At 39.8% G+C, this 14,443-nt stretch overlaps 1 protein-coding gene across 8 annotated transcripts in view; it reads right to left on the bottom strand.

Annotated features, from left to right (window-relative positions):
- Positions 1-697: 697 nt before the first annotated feature.
- Positions 698-14,443, bottom strand: part of SLC11A2 (solute carrier family 11 member 2) — a 44,403-nt gene continuing 30,657 nt past the window's right edge. For 6 of the 8 annotated variants that reach the window (XM_031682993.2, XM_031682994.2, XM_072972794.1 and 3 more), the window contains 8 exons: positions 13,802-13,960; positions 12,896-12,982; positions 12,047-12,166; positions 11,740-11,889; positions 11,130-11,203; positions 10,383-10,536; positions 8,921-8,974; positions 3,164-3,547 (listed from right to left, as the gene is read on the bottom strand). In XM_031682993.2, coding sequence (XP_031538853.2) covers positions 3,470-3,547; positions 8,921-8,974; positions 10,383-10,536; positions 11,130-11,203; positions 11,740-11,889; positions 12,047-12,166; positions 12,896-12,982; positions 13,802-13,960 — 876 coding nt within the window. In that variant the 3' untranslated portion in view covers positions 3,164-3,469. Of the gene's footprint in view, positions 2,795-3,163; positions 3,548-8,920; positions 8,975-10,382; positions 10,537-11,129; positions 11,204-11,739; positions 11,890-12,046; positions 12,167-12,895; positions 12,983-13,801; positions 13,961-14,443 lie in introns of those variants that run through there. The other 2 variants (XR_012078344.1, XM_072972796.1) reach the window with 2 other exon arrangements.

Genomic DNA, 14,443 nt, shown 5'->3' with positions numbered 1-14,443 from the left:
AGACATAGACATAGACATACATACATACATATATATATAAAAACATACATACATATTTACTATGTATTCATATATATGTGTGTATGTGTGTGTGTGTGTATATATATATATATATATATATATATTTTTTTTTTTTTTTTTTACTGAACTAAAATGAAGAACACACTATCAGATGGTCTGTGGTGCTGATTTCCTCTTCCCTGATGTTTCCTGTAGCAGAGGAATACTCTGACAGGAAGGTGAAGTCTAGTATTTGGGGAAGAGAAAGATGTAGGAATATCTGAAAACGTCCACATTCTAGACATTAGCCCACTGTTCTGTGTATTATATACACTTTTCTCTACGGGCACAGGGTAATTATTTTAAAAGTTGCCATTTGTACCTATCATGAGGCCCTTCTAGTGCCACCAACAAGTACACATATTTCAGTCAACACTCCTCTTCAGAAAGTTGGCAAGGAAAAGAATCCAACCACCTTATTCCACTAGAGTAAATATCCTAGCAGCTGGCTCTAATATGTTCCGTGAAAGTCAGGAAAACTGAGGACAGCGAGCATAGAGATGCCATCCTTGTTGATTACACAATGAAAAGATGTTTCTATTCAGGCTACCAGAAGGATCCCACTCTCAATATATACTCAGCATTAAAAACACATCAACTGAAGTGTTTAATCAGAAACAGACTTTTCTCACAAAACCAAACAGAGTTTTAGAATTTTGTATTGTTACTCTGAAAGAACTAAAGTAATACATTTATTGCTTGAGAAAAGCAATGTAAAATATTTATTGGAAGTAGTTATGCATGAGAACTCACAAATCATGTTTAAATTAAAATGTAAAATCCTACATAGAGAAAAGTTAAGCATGCAGGATGCCCATTTATCCACATTAGCTTGGGTAAAGAGGGAAGGTCATTGCAGGAAGACCTTATAAATAGATGATACAGAGTCCCTGAATTTGCACAGTACTTCTGGGGCAAAGTTTTGGTGGCTAACTATCAAAATGTTTAAAACTGAGACAGCCATTTTCATTGGCTACCATAACCTCTGATTCCTCATTAACTAATTAAACCACTTCATGTGCCTGGATATGCTCTGACTACCTTTTATATTAGGCCAATACACAGTTCTATAGTAGTACCTGCTCAGTAACAATTATTTAATTGTGTTTTTCTGACACTCTGAGTATACGCTGTCAGAGCATCCTTTTACAAACTGACTCCGTAGTGTTAAACCCCATGAACTGAGTGAGTAAATACATCTAGGTTAATCTTAAGATTGAATATATTAAAATCTATATAAGCACATAACATAGAAATCCAGATTTTTAAATCACAAATTAGAGAATGATTAAATATTCTTAACTTAGCAAAAAAGTTTACCCAAGACTCACTCCTTAGACATCAATTTCCTCTACTGGTTTTAGCATGATTCAGTTTGCTTTATTATCAAATTTTCTGATTACAGTTGCATGACCCGAGGGTTGTATTTATAAACTTCTGTAAACTCTAGTCTGCTCCTAGTAATATACAGTTAAATAATGGAGAAAAGCTACAGAAATCCCCCAAGTACTTAATCTCTGTTTAACCAACCACCTTATCTTTTTTATGAGTTCCAAAACAGGATTTTTTTTTGTCCTTCTTTCCCCCAATCTCTGGTAATGAAACTACTAAGAAACGAAATTGCCCAGGGAGGGAGGAAAATCCAACAAACTGAGGCATCTAGAGTTGCTGTCTCTGTACAAAGAAACCAAAACACTGAAATTCACTTTATAAGTCTCTTTTTCAAGTAAAGGCTGATAACTGATGTTAATTCAGTTTCATTTTTAAGATGAGAAGGACTCTAACCTGCGCTGCAAGCCTGCTGCTCTTATCAGAAGTTTCAAGGGCCACGAAGGAGAAATGAGGCAATTTTAAAGTACCATCTTAGAAAATTCCCTGCCACTTAGAGGACCAAATCATTATAAGTAAAGATAGGCAATGTCTGGATTTTTTTAAAAAGTGTCTTACTGAAAGGTACCAAGTTTTAAAATAAGGCAGAGAGGTCAGATATTTAATTTTTATGCTGAAAGAGGAAAATGATGCTTAAACATACAAAGAGTTGCAGGTTTGCAAACTCAATGTCTTTGGGCTGGAAGGAAATGAGAGAAGGCGTGGATGCCACCCCAGACTATATTCCATTAAAAATGAGAAGTGGCCATTCAGTTCAAGTCAATTGTACTTCCATGAAGAACTGTCAGCTTAGTGTTGAAAGTCTTCCGATGTTTAGATCAGATAATTATGCAGAAACTTTCAAGTTTTAAATATTAACTTACTGTATTAATTTATTATAAAAATGTTATAGAAAAAAAAATTCTGGTTACAAAGAGGGGTCAAAAAAATCTATAGTCCACATGAAGGCAGGCAGTCTGTGACATGTGAACTAATTTTTCAAGTCCCTGTCTAGTTCTAATCTCAAATCACTTGGTATAAATATCTTAAAATGCTTAGCATTCCCTAGGAGAGCCAATATTAGAAATTTCTGGAAATAGATTTTGGACCTAGAAATGGTGTTTGGAGTGTGAATAGGAAAAGTGGGAAGAAAAGACATGGTGGGACTGTACAAACATTGGAAAGAAAACTAATACTTCCATTACCTTCTGCTGGGACGCACAAAGTCAAGTGTTAGAATTCTTCTTTTTATACCTATGATTTAAATGCTAGAATGGGCTGAGTTACGATGCAGCGCAGAAAACTGATCATTGGTTAAAGCATGATTTCTGGATCTTGCTACTAGGTATTAAGTACCATCATATCTCTGAAAAATATTCAAGAAAGGCAACAACAAAGAAAATAACAATCACAAAGCACGCCAACAACCAGGGTTAAATTTAACTGCCAAACAGAAGAAAGGTTTCCTTTGGAAATGATGTGCTAGTAACAGTAGTTATCAAGGTTTGGTCAATTAAAACCAAAGTGAAATTCAACTGGCCATAGTCAAGTATCACTTTAAAAGTAAGTCAGTTTGACCAGTTCATTCTGAAAAAGAGCAGGTCTCCTTTACCTTCATCACTTGTGATCCAGACGAAATAAATATCTGACTTCTCTGAACAATATTTTTTAAAAAAATACAAAAGATCTATCAACTTTATATAACCTTAAAACTCTGCCCAAACTGCTATGTTCAGGTTTACATAAACATATACACATATATATTTTTAAAATTCCAAAGTGTTGACACAAGCCCATGGGGTGTGTGGCCATCACAGCTAATCATTTAACTTTGGCTGTTGCAGGACTATTGTGCAGTGGGGTGGGTCTCTGACCTACACTTAGAGCTGGCAGTGTTTAACACAATTCCCACGAGGAAATCTTTGCCTTTTGTTCTAAACATTTGAACAAAACTCACCTCTGAACTAACAGAGATATGTTAACAGGACACTTGGCACAAAAGAATTATAAGTGGGTCTTATACAGTCTCTCAGGCTGTCAGTCATCTAGACACAAGTGAGTCAGCATCCACGGTGTTCAGAAGGTAGAGTTCAGGCTGCACTGTCAATCCCAGATGATACTAAGGACAAAAAGATGGGAAAAAGTTAGACTGATAATCAAGAATTCAAATATTGAAATTGGCACTTAGGTACCTATAATCAGCATATCAGTGTAGGTCTTTTTTCAGTACTGCTATATTTTTATTTCAGGAAAGAAATGGCTTACAGGTACATAAATAGCTTATTTGTATATAACATAATAGCTAGAAGCTAAAACAGTTAAGGATAGTATCAAATGCCCTCAGGAAAATTTGCAATTTGACTATTCTTGTGACACTCTGCCTCAGGATGGTAGCTTCTAATCAGGATATTATGAGCAAACGCACTGAGAGCTTTTGCACTTTAATACCAAGTATGTTAGAAATCAAATTTCAAGTGATCTAAATCCTGAGCCCTATTATCTGGGCTCCATTATCCTTTGGCACCAGAGCAGAGAAAAAAAGCCTTTCATTACACATACATACACAAAATGGCATGTGCTAAGAGAGATTATTATCTCCAGGTTCCAAATGTTTATCAGGCTGAGTCACAATCAATTTAGGCTGCTTTTAAACACGTTGCCAGACCCCACACCTGGAGACCTGAATCCAGATGGTTTGTGCTGGCATTTGGGAAGTTTTACCTTACTCTTTTTCTCTCTTCTGCATACACCATGGGACAACCAGTGAGTCTTGTTTGAGCCCTACTGTTATGGCTCAGGGATTTAGGAATGTTATTGCCCCTTGGCACCAACAGCCTCTTCTTGGCCATTCAGTTGCCTCACCTGTATAGAGACTGATCCTCTAAATGAGATCATATGAGTGCTCAGAATGCAGAATGCAGACTAAATCCATAGGAAGAGAATATTTCTATCACAATATAGTGGAAAAGGCAGTAGAGATGGGTTCAAGCTCCAACTCTGCCACTTCCTATGACCCTGAGCAAGTCATGATCCTTTTGGAGCCTTATGCTATATATTAGTAAAGTGGGAATAAATGGTACATTTGAAAATGCCAAGTATAGTGAGATACTATCTCACATTATAAATAAATATATTTTTAACACACTACAAATTACCCTGTATATATCTCACAGGCTTGTGTGAAGATGAAACCAGATGGAGCTCAAGATAAAACTATTCTCAACTAGAGGGCTAGGAAATTACTGAGTCACACTCGCCTTAGAGCAGAGAAACAGCTTTTCAGATTTCAGCTTGCTTACTCACTTTAGGGTCTAGTATCTCAGGTTTGAGTAACCAAGAGCAATTGTCAGACACACTGACAATTCACTGCAGCCTTTTTTCCCAAATAAGCTAAGGTGGGGGGCTGCCTCATTCATTATGTAGTAAGCAAGGGTTGCATTTTTTAGTCTCAAGATATCCAGATGTGTCACTTGGACAACTCAGTAGCTAGAACTTCGCTGGAGAACTTTGTCCTATTGTTCTGAAGACACTTGAGAAATGGGGCTAAGGGGCACAGAAACTGGCTAAAACTCAAGGGCACAGAGGCATACAAATGAATAAACAGGCTATTCTTAATTACTGCTGGGTTGGATCATACATAGAGGGCCCTGTGCATTTTCCACACCTACCAAAAAGCATTCACCTTTTTAAAAATTAAGCACAGGCCTAACAAAATTAGTCTACCAGCTGGCAACTTCTGATCTAAAACATTTAGCACTAATCAGAGTATCAAGCAAATTCTTTGATGTGTTGATGTTCCCGGTGCTGCTAAACACCAACGGTTGGTGTCTTAACTCTGGAGTTAAGCTTTTCAAGTTCCAATGCCAACTGCCCACTTACTAGTGATTTGTTACTGTAATTTTTGGCCCTTCAGTTGCCTTATCTATATAGAGTCTGATCCTCTTGTGATAGGAATTAGTGAGATCACGAGTGCTCAGACCAGGACTAGCACACAGTACTAAGTGTTAGCCATTTTTAACATTCAGAAGCTAAGGTGCCAAGAGAAGCTGACACATTTATTAGATTCATTGGTCCTATCCAGTGAAGGACAGAAAGCACTCCAGAGGGCAGAGCTAAAGGAAATGTTTCAAATCAGGATCTTCAAATTGTTATGCATTCTGTTTTTCTTCTGAAATTAAACCCAAGTTAAGAAGGGAGAGCTAAATGAGAAAGGATAACATGGAGAACAAAATCCCAAGATAACTTGTACAGTGTTACTTACAGTATTCAGCTCCTGTAAGACAGACAGGGAAAGCTTGCAACAGAGAAAGGGAAAATGAAGTTCTAGTGACACCTTTGGAACAAATTAAGTGCCGGCTTAGATTTTCTGGTCATGTGTTTGATGACAAGGCTAGTAGTTTATTGTGCATGAACTTTGTTTTCAGTAAATGGTGCCAATATTACCATTTATATCAGATCTGCCAAAATGCTCTTTCATTTTTAAGCTAAACAATTTTGGTTTCTCTTTTCAAATACTTACTTTTTATTGGCAGCATGAAAAGACTACAAAAGCCTATCTCAATGATGAAACAGGACTACAGATAGAAAAATGTTCAGCTTAGAGCAGAGAGAGACAGAGTAACAATTTTTTTTCAACTTTAAATGTGGCAACGCTGTGACCTTTAGCAATAGCAAAACTATCTGACTAAATGGGTAAATAGAAATTAGTGTTTGGTGTCTGCAATTCATCAAGTCTTCTGGGGACTAAACCTAAGTACAGCTGACCCTTGAACAATGTGGATTTGAACTGTTGAGGGTCTGCTCGTATATGGATTTTTTTCAATGGTAAATACCACAGTACTACATGATCCAAGACTGGCTTGAATCCAAGGATGTGGACCCCTAGATTCGGAGGAACACTGGACATGATGGGCCAACTATAAACTATACACAGATTTTTTTACTCCAAGGGTCAGTGCCCCTAGCCCTCAGTTGTCCAGGGCTCAACTGTATTTCTGTATCCCTTCTAGAAAGAAATTCACTAATAGTGTGGGTTTAATATGTCATTCCAGGTGGCAGTCAGTGTTTCACTATTTCAATGTTGTTGAGACCCTTAATAAAGTACTTTCAAGGTTGAAAAAAATACCCAAGAAGCCAAATTGGAAAAAGAAAAAAATGTTTTTAATTACAAACCAAGTTTACACATTAAATGGTCACTAAACGCTAGTTGTAACCACTCGTAAAAAGACTAGCAGAACCTCACAGGAGCCAAACTGCAGTGCTTCCCCATCCTTGTTAATTCCCAGTATGCTGTAGCAGCACAATTATATTTCATGCCACATTTATGGAGAACAAGGGCCAATTCACACAAAGTACAACTGTATATCCTTAAACATTCCACATAAACACACTGCACATGGTGGCACTGGAAGACTTCAGTTCTCAACATTGTTTATTGCACCCAGAGTACTGGTTGAACAGACCGTACACTTTCTGAGAGGATCAAATGGAATACAGTATGGGAGTGTTTTTCACACTGTCAGATAGTACACACATAGTGATAAAATGCCATTTTACTGGGAAGAAAATATTCATCACTGCAAGTCATAAACACAACTGTTAAAAGAAAACTTAGCAGCTTTTACCTGAGCTTATAATTATTTGTGAATCTGAGACTGACTGGACCCAGGCAGACCCAGGTCAAAGGTAAGTGTTACTGTACCGTCTTTACAAAGAATTTCTATGTCAGTTTGGCCTTCACCTACTGCAGCCAGACGAGAACTAAGATGTCAGTCCCCAAAATGTCCAGAGTACACCCACATGACCGGTTCCAGGAATGACGGCAGGGGAGCAGGACGGACATGAGGAGGAAGTTAGGGACGTTTGTCTTTCATGATCCTGTGCTACATTACTGGAGGGGCTAAGATAAAGGTACAGCCAGCGAAACACAGTAGTTTACCCTTAATGCCAGAGAAAAGACAGTTCATCCAGTCTGTGTTTTTGACTGTACAAAGTACCGGTTATAATGCCTTTAGGGGTTCAGGTGAACACAGAGCATCTATCAACAAGGACTCCGAAGGAAAGCGCCAAAAAATGAGAAGTCCTTCAACGCCATTCCCATTACTGTTCTCATCAAGTCAGTGGCTATAACAGACTTGATGATCTCCACCAGACAAATGTGCTTTGATTTGAGACAACCACATGGTATCAGGCTCCACGAGTAAAAATGCCAGAAGTAGCTGAAGAGCAGCAGCTTCATGCTGAAGGGCCCCATTTCCTCTGACTCCAGAGCTCCACCATCTGGTCTCAAACTTTTTCCCCATGAGGGAATGGCTGAAGAGAGGTAGCCCAGCGCAACCCTGCTGAGAGAACTTTGCAACCATAGCGATACCTATGGACTTGCTGAGAAAGAGAGCTTTGCAACGGTTAGATCCAGAGCTCCTGAGACTGTTTTGCAAGTCATCTTGGGCATGCTTCAGAAAAACATGATGATTCTGGTAGAAGGTGGCTTTTAGGCACAAAACAGATGGCTTTTCTTCTCCTTGCATGTTTTTTCTCCTCACCCCCAAAGTCTCAAGAGAACATCAGTTCATAAATGCTACCATCTTTTTCTATCACTACCCTCCTGGAGGAGGAAGGTGAAGGTTTTACAAAGAAAAGTGCTCGAGAAGAAGTATCATGAAAGCTGTGTGCTAACATGAGTTATTAGAATCAGGACTCCCAAGAAAATTTCAATAAGCTTTCAATCTCTGAGGAAAATCTTTATAGTGATTTCCAAAGGCGATTAGTAACCACCACCTACTGGTGAATTTTGTCCATTTATCACTTTCTTTATGCTTTCTCACCCTTCTTGACTTTCATTGAGAAATTTAAAGTGGAAATAAGTTAAAAGAATCCTGAACTTGATAGATGTAGGGGTCTTATAATTTTATATTTAATATGGATCAAACCATCCTAATCGAGATTTTATTTTTATAATTAAAATAATTAAAAGAGTAAGCATAAGGGAAGTATTTCTCAGGCTTTTAAAATCCATTATCTTTTGATAAACAAAACTTGCATACCCATCCTGTCATTTGTATTCTGAAAAATGTATTGCATTTTCCAAATTTTTTTAAACATATAGCCTTGTTAAGAATCATGCATAGAGGATTATTTCTCAAAAAGATACAACAAGCTGGCCTTTGCATCTACTGAAGAGTTTATAGTGTTGGAATGATAGCAGCAAATGTCAGCTTTCCAAAGATCCTACCTAATCCAGTTCCCAGGTTAGGAGGTCAGGAAGAAAAATAACTCCATCTTTCAAACATATATAAATCAAAGTCTTTCCCAACAAATAGTTGAGTCCTAAACACAGTCTGTGCAACAGCACATACTTTGGGCTATGTTCACACAGTAAACCATAGAAACACACTGGCTCTGATGGCTACCTGCGGAAGATAGACTGATCCAGTGTTTACTTAGTATAGCCACTGGTGGCTTCTTCGGTCAGCAGGACTTTAGAGATGCTTACCGTGTGCCCACAGTCCAGGAAGGACATGCCCAGTGCAATCAAACACTGCCAACCCTGAAAGAGAAAACACAGTCATCACTCACCAACCTCTCCGAAGCCCTCTTACCCACCGTGACTGCTCACACCGCACAGCTCACACGCAAACCTGCTCTCTGTTGCCATACCATTTTCGGTACCGAGTTCCCTCCATTCCTATTGCTTTATGTTTGTGACTTGTTTCTTTTATCTGGCTGGGAGAGTTCCCAGAAGGCTGTTCTTCAGTCCTACCCCATTCCTCATGATGGGGAGAATGACTGACAGGCTAACACATTGGTCATTCGCTGAAATCTCAATCACCTCAGGCTGACTGAGAACAATTCACACATTCATAACCAATTTAGGAAGAAAAGATTCCTTTAACTTCTACAGCAAATTTTTAAAACAATGTCTGTCAAGGACATACTCAGCTACTTGAGTTTCCTTGGAATAAGTCCCTGTATTACAGGGTCAGCATCATCTTAGCGTGCCCATGGTTTACTGGGGAGGGGAAAAAAAGGGATGTATCAATCCAGGACATAATTTTTCAATATTCACTAAAGTGATTTTCTCAATCAAGTACCTAACCTGTGGCAGACATTGGTGTGGGAGACTAGGTAAGTGTTATAAAGATGAGCAGCAGGTTTCCAGCCTCCATCCTTAGCTATTCTCTGTGGCAGATATGGTGTCAATTCTGCCGCCCCTAATCCTCAACCCTGGTTTTTATAGTAATCTGTGTAGAACAGGGAGGCAGATCTGCTTTTGTTGCTATAGCTGTTTTTCATTAATATAAGTAATATTACAGAAGATGTGGAAAATAGAAAAGAATATATTCATAACCTCATCATCTGAAGAAAACTACTATTACCATTTTTACATAATTTACTTTAGACTTACGAAAATTTCTTTGATTAGCTAGGTATACATAATTTTGCATTCCTTTTCTATGTAGCTATGTTTTATAACCATCACTTAAAAATGAGTCTACAATAATTCAATGAGAGAATATCACTATTTATTCCCTTCCTCATTGGACAGCGATCAAGTAGCAGAGCTGGGCAGGGCTATGAACGCACATATGTCCCACTCCAAAGATTTGAAATCATGCTACACGGCCCCCTTCTCCAAGCCCATCTTGTACCACTTTCTACACTACTGATCTTATCTCAAACATACTATACTCTCCTGTTAGGAATTATTAAGACTAGAAACCAGACAGAAGTCACAGAAATAGGAAACTGATAGCTCTTAGGAACCAGGGTAAATTTTATGGTTAAAAACATTGCTGAATCACAGCTGATTTAACAATTTAATGTAAATTGTGTCAGTAACCTAGAGATAGATTGTTAATGTGCTCTTTTGGGCCCTTCCATTTCTGAGTGACAGTCAGCCCCACCTCTGCCATCCCTGATACCAAATGTCTCTGTGCCCTCCCAACTGGACTTACCAAGTAAAACACAAAGCTCAGATAAGCTACGCTGACCACAGCAGCCACCACATACAACGCCACATGTCCTAGATCCTGGACATAAACCACGACGAAGTACATGTTGATGGAACAGATGATAAGGACCAAGATACCACCTGCAATCCTCCAGCCTCTGTAAAAAGAATCAGCACAATTACTGGTGGAACAGTCCAATCTGTCCACAAACAGAAAAAAACACTGTGTTTCTTGGGGTACACAGGAGTAAGAGGCATTTCAAAATGAACTGAAAAGTGGTTCTCATGCCCCAGATTAGGTTAAATAAGCCAAAGTTATGCAATGATAGAGGGGAAAAAATACTATCAAATAATCCCTAAGAAATCTCACAAGCCCTAAAAATGTAAAAAGTCATGAGTCCCTAGAGATACAAGAAGTCATTTCAAACACAAATACCCATGTCGTTTAAAGATGTATATAAGAAGTATTTGCTTATGCCTTTCTCATCAAGATCATTTAATATGGAGCCTTAAATTTCGGTGGCTGAAGTTGAAGAGTTAAAGTCCTAAAAGTTGGAAACTTTCCCCCAGAAATGAAATACATGTTTGCCGTCTTGATTACATTCAGAGTCTCCATTTTCTAAGTCAAAGATTGAGGGGGCAGCTCTAGCAATCACCTCTCAGAGCACATAGACTCACTGTCTGATTGGCCTGCTTGATGAAGATGCCCTTCCCCCACATATCTCTAGGAAACTAAGAGAAGTGCACTCACATTCCATTGGCAAAGTCACTCATCACTGGCCGCAAGCTCGTAAACGTGAGGATGGGTATGAGAGCAAAGGGAAGCTGGAAAAGAAAAGACTAAGATCAGATAAGGCCACTGGGGGTCCTTGTATCACCCTAGAGAGAAGGACTGTTAGCAAAAAGGAAACACAGACCCTGCTTCATCTACTCCATGAGAAATTACTCCTGTCATCCCGACATGCTGGAGCATTATGTTGAAATCTGTAGAGCTGTCATTAACCTTGTATCAATTATGACCACAGTGTCTCTTACAAAATTTGTACCTTGTCTCCTTAACCTCCATTAAAACCTAGCAGTGTCCTATACATTATTTAAAGTTTGTCCGGATTAATGAACAGTAATTGTATTCTATGTGTAATTATGGCTTATAATTCCTATTCAACGGGCTTAAAAAAACAAGCCATTTCTAAAAGCCTTTTAGATGCCAGGGATTTCATATGCATTCGCTACAGACCAACACTGTGCCTCTTTCTTCTTCCAAATTTTCCCCAGCAACCAGTACAAGGCTTGGTACCTAAGGGCAATACACAGCGCTGCCTGACTCAATGGGATATGGGTTTCCCCAGTTCCTTCCTCACTTGTAAACTCTGAAGAACATTCAGGAAGTCATTCATCCCCGTCAGATGCTCTACATCTTGGAAGACGGCAACAAGCAGAGTAGGGATGATGGCAATAGAGCGGGTGAGAATCACTCGAGCAAAGCGTGACCATTTTAGGTTTAGGAATCCCTGAAAGAAGACACAGAAATGGGATGAATGTCTGGAAGAGGAAATGGAAAAGGGTTTGGGGAGGTTCAGGAAGACCTTAGAAGCATGGGATTAAGAAGAAGCAACAAACAGGCAATGTCCTCTTCCCCTAGACTATCCCAGTCAAAACAGCACGTACCTCCATGACAAACTGGCCAGAATAGGTTCCTGTCATGGTGGAGCTCTGTCCTGCAGCCAGGATCCCCACTGCCCAGATGTAGAGTGCAGCAGGCCCGAAGTAACACCCCAGCACGACACCCTGGGAGAGGCAAGGGAGAAAGATGTTTGTGCCAAAGATCTTCTGAGACCACACCCCAAACAGCATTTCTCTACAGCATTTCTTCCTCTCCTTTGCTTCACACCCACCTATACCAAGTGCTGTGCTGGGCACTGTCCAGAAGCTAGACTCAGATCCTGACCTCATTCTAGATTCTGTTGGATGCTCCTTCATTTCTCCTCAGTCTAGTCCCTTCTCTCCTCCAGGCTCCTAAGCCTTTATCCTCTGCTTAGATCTTAAATATTAAAAAAAAAAAAAGTCTACAACACATTTCCCAAATTATATTCCTTAACACACTATTCTGGAAGATGGTAACAGGAGTGAAGAGGAAGGTCAAACAAATGTGGGAAATGCTATGTACTATATATTCTACTCTTAGAGGCTTACAATGTAACCAGCATAAAAGGGTCAGAGAGGCCCCCAATAAAGAACACTTTGCTAGGAACACTTTCTTTAGTTATCCCAATCAACATCCTAGGAACAATATACTATGAACACAAGTTTGGGAATAACTGATACAATTCATCTTTTCAGGTGATCTTCTGTTCCCTTCCATGTAATCCAAAAAGGTTGTCTGGCATCTGGACCTCTGGGAAAAATGACACTCAAGAGAAGATATCCTGAGCGCTGAAGCGAACCCACAGAAAAGACCACATTCTATGCCAAGAATACTGATTCAGGAGCAAAGACCACACATCTGAATAAGTTTACCCCTTTGTAGATGTCCACAGCCAGTGTTGAGTTATCTTCAGGAAAAAGGTGAGTATGGGGACTGCTGCTATTTCTACAGACTTCAACCTGAAACCAAAGCAGTTTAGGAACAATTTTTATTTTTGAGGCCAGGACCCAGGTAAGAAGATCTCTCCTACAGATCACACAGGAGCATCTAAGAGACATACACCGAAGGTAAGACACTGGACGGAGGCTGTAATGAGGGCAGAGACTGGCAGCTACGGCCCTTGTGGTCTTCCTCCATACCCTTCCTAAACTCCTGTGGCATCAAACACATCTACTGAGTTAGATTGGGCAAGGTAATACGAGAATGCTGGGTCACTTTAAATGATGACAGGAGGTGAGAACTCTTAAGAAGGCTTCAAATATGAGAGGACACCCAGAACAGGGAGTCCTTAGTCAAAGCAGAGCCAGGAGTCAGAGGTCCTATAGATGAGAAACAAAAAACTGATCAAAACTACATAGGCAGTTGGGAATCAAGATGACAGAGAATTCAAAATAACAAAACAGTCTGTCTAACCAGTTTCTGTTTTCTGTTTGTTGACTCCTCCTAACCTGTCATAACCAAATGGCAGGACTGACAAGTAGGCCAGCAGCTGGTAAGCAGGAAACAAAAGGGGATGACAAAGAACCAAACAGATGTGACGCCACCAGCGCAGTAACATGAGGCAACCTCTAGTTCAAGGTAAGCTCCCTTCTCAGCCAAAAGCTGGGAAAGATGAGCCCTTAGACTGTAGACCCCGACTAGTGCAGTGATTTCAGGGCCAGTGTTGAGACTAGACGTCTATTTTCCCTAAGGTCTAAGTCACTGTCACATTTCCTACCCCATTTCAGCCTTCTCTTTACCATCACATTCACTGCCACCCAGGACCCTGGCTTACTTACCACCTGCTCATTGGTTTTCTCAAAAAATGCTTCGGCAAAGACTGAGACGACAAAGACGTTGATGATAAAGGAAACGAAGAGAGCAATGCAGGACTCAATGAAAAAGTACTTATTGGCTTCTCGAACTTCCTGCTTGTTGGCTCGGTTAACCTGTCTGGACTAAAGAGATAACAGCAACAGTCATTTTCTGACTAGTTGGGATAAAATTTCCTTACTATTTCATGAGTTTCGAGTCTGCTGAAAGACCCAGAGGGCAAACAACTGACCACATGAAGTGTGGAAGGATCAGCTTACATCCTGGTTCACTGGGTGAGTAAGAACCCCATGACCCTTTGAAGACACCACACATTCCCAAACAGGAAAGAGTGACTGAGTGACTGCTGAGCTCTCCGTTCCCGTGGCTGGAAGAATCACTGACCTACAGAAGCAACATGATTTCAGACCTAAGGGGAGGGTAATCTGAATTACAAAGGCCTCTGAAATCTCCCAGCAAACTCTTGCGTTAGATTCACTAGTAAAAGCCAGGTTGGGCTCCTTTCTTCTCACCTCCACAAGGCCACCCAGGCTTTTGAGATATAAACACAAGAGACAATGTGCACCTTCAGACCTTTTATGAAGAACTTTAGTTCCTTTTCTAAGGGG

Source organism: Vicugna pacos, chromosome 12 (assembly GCF_048564905.1).
Source record: "Vicugna pacos chromosome 12, VicPac4, whole genome shotgun sequence".
Taxonomy (NCBI): domain Eukaryota; kingdom Metazoa; phylum Chordata; class Mammalia; order Artiodactyla; family Camelidae; genus Vicugna; species Vicugna pacos.
Note: the sequence above shows the minus strand (reverse complement) of the source record. Positions and strands in the feature narration are given on the sequence as shown.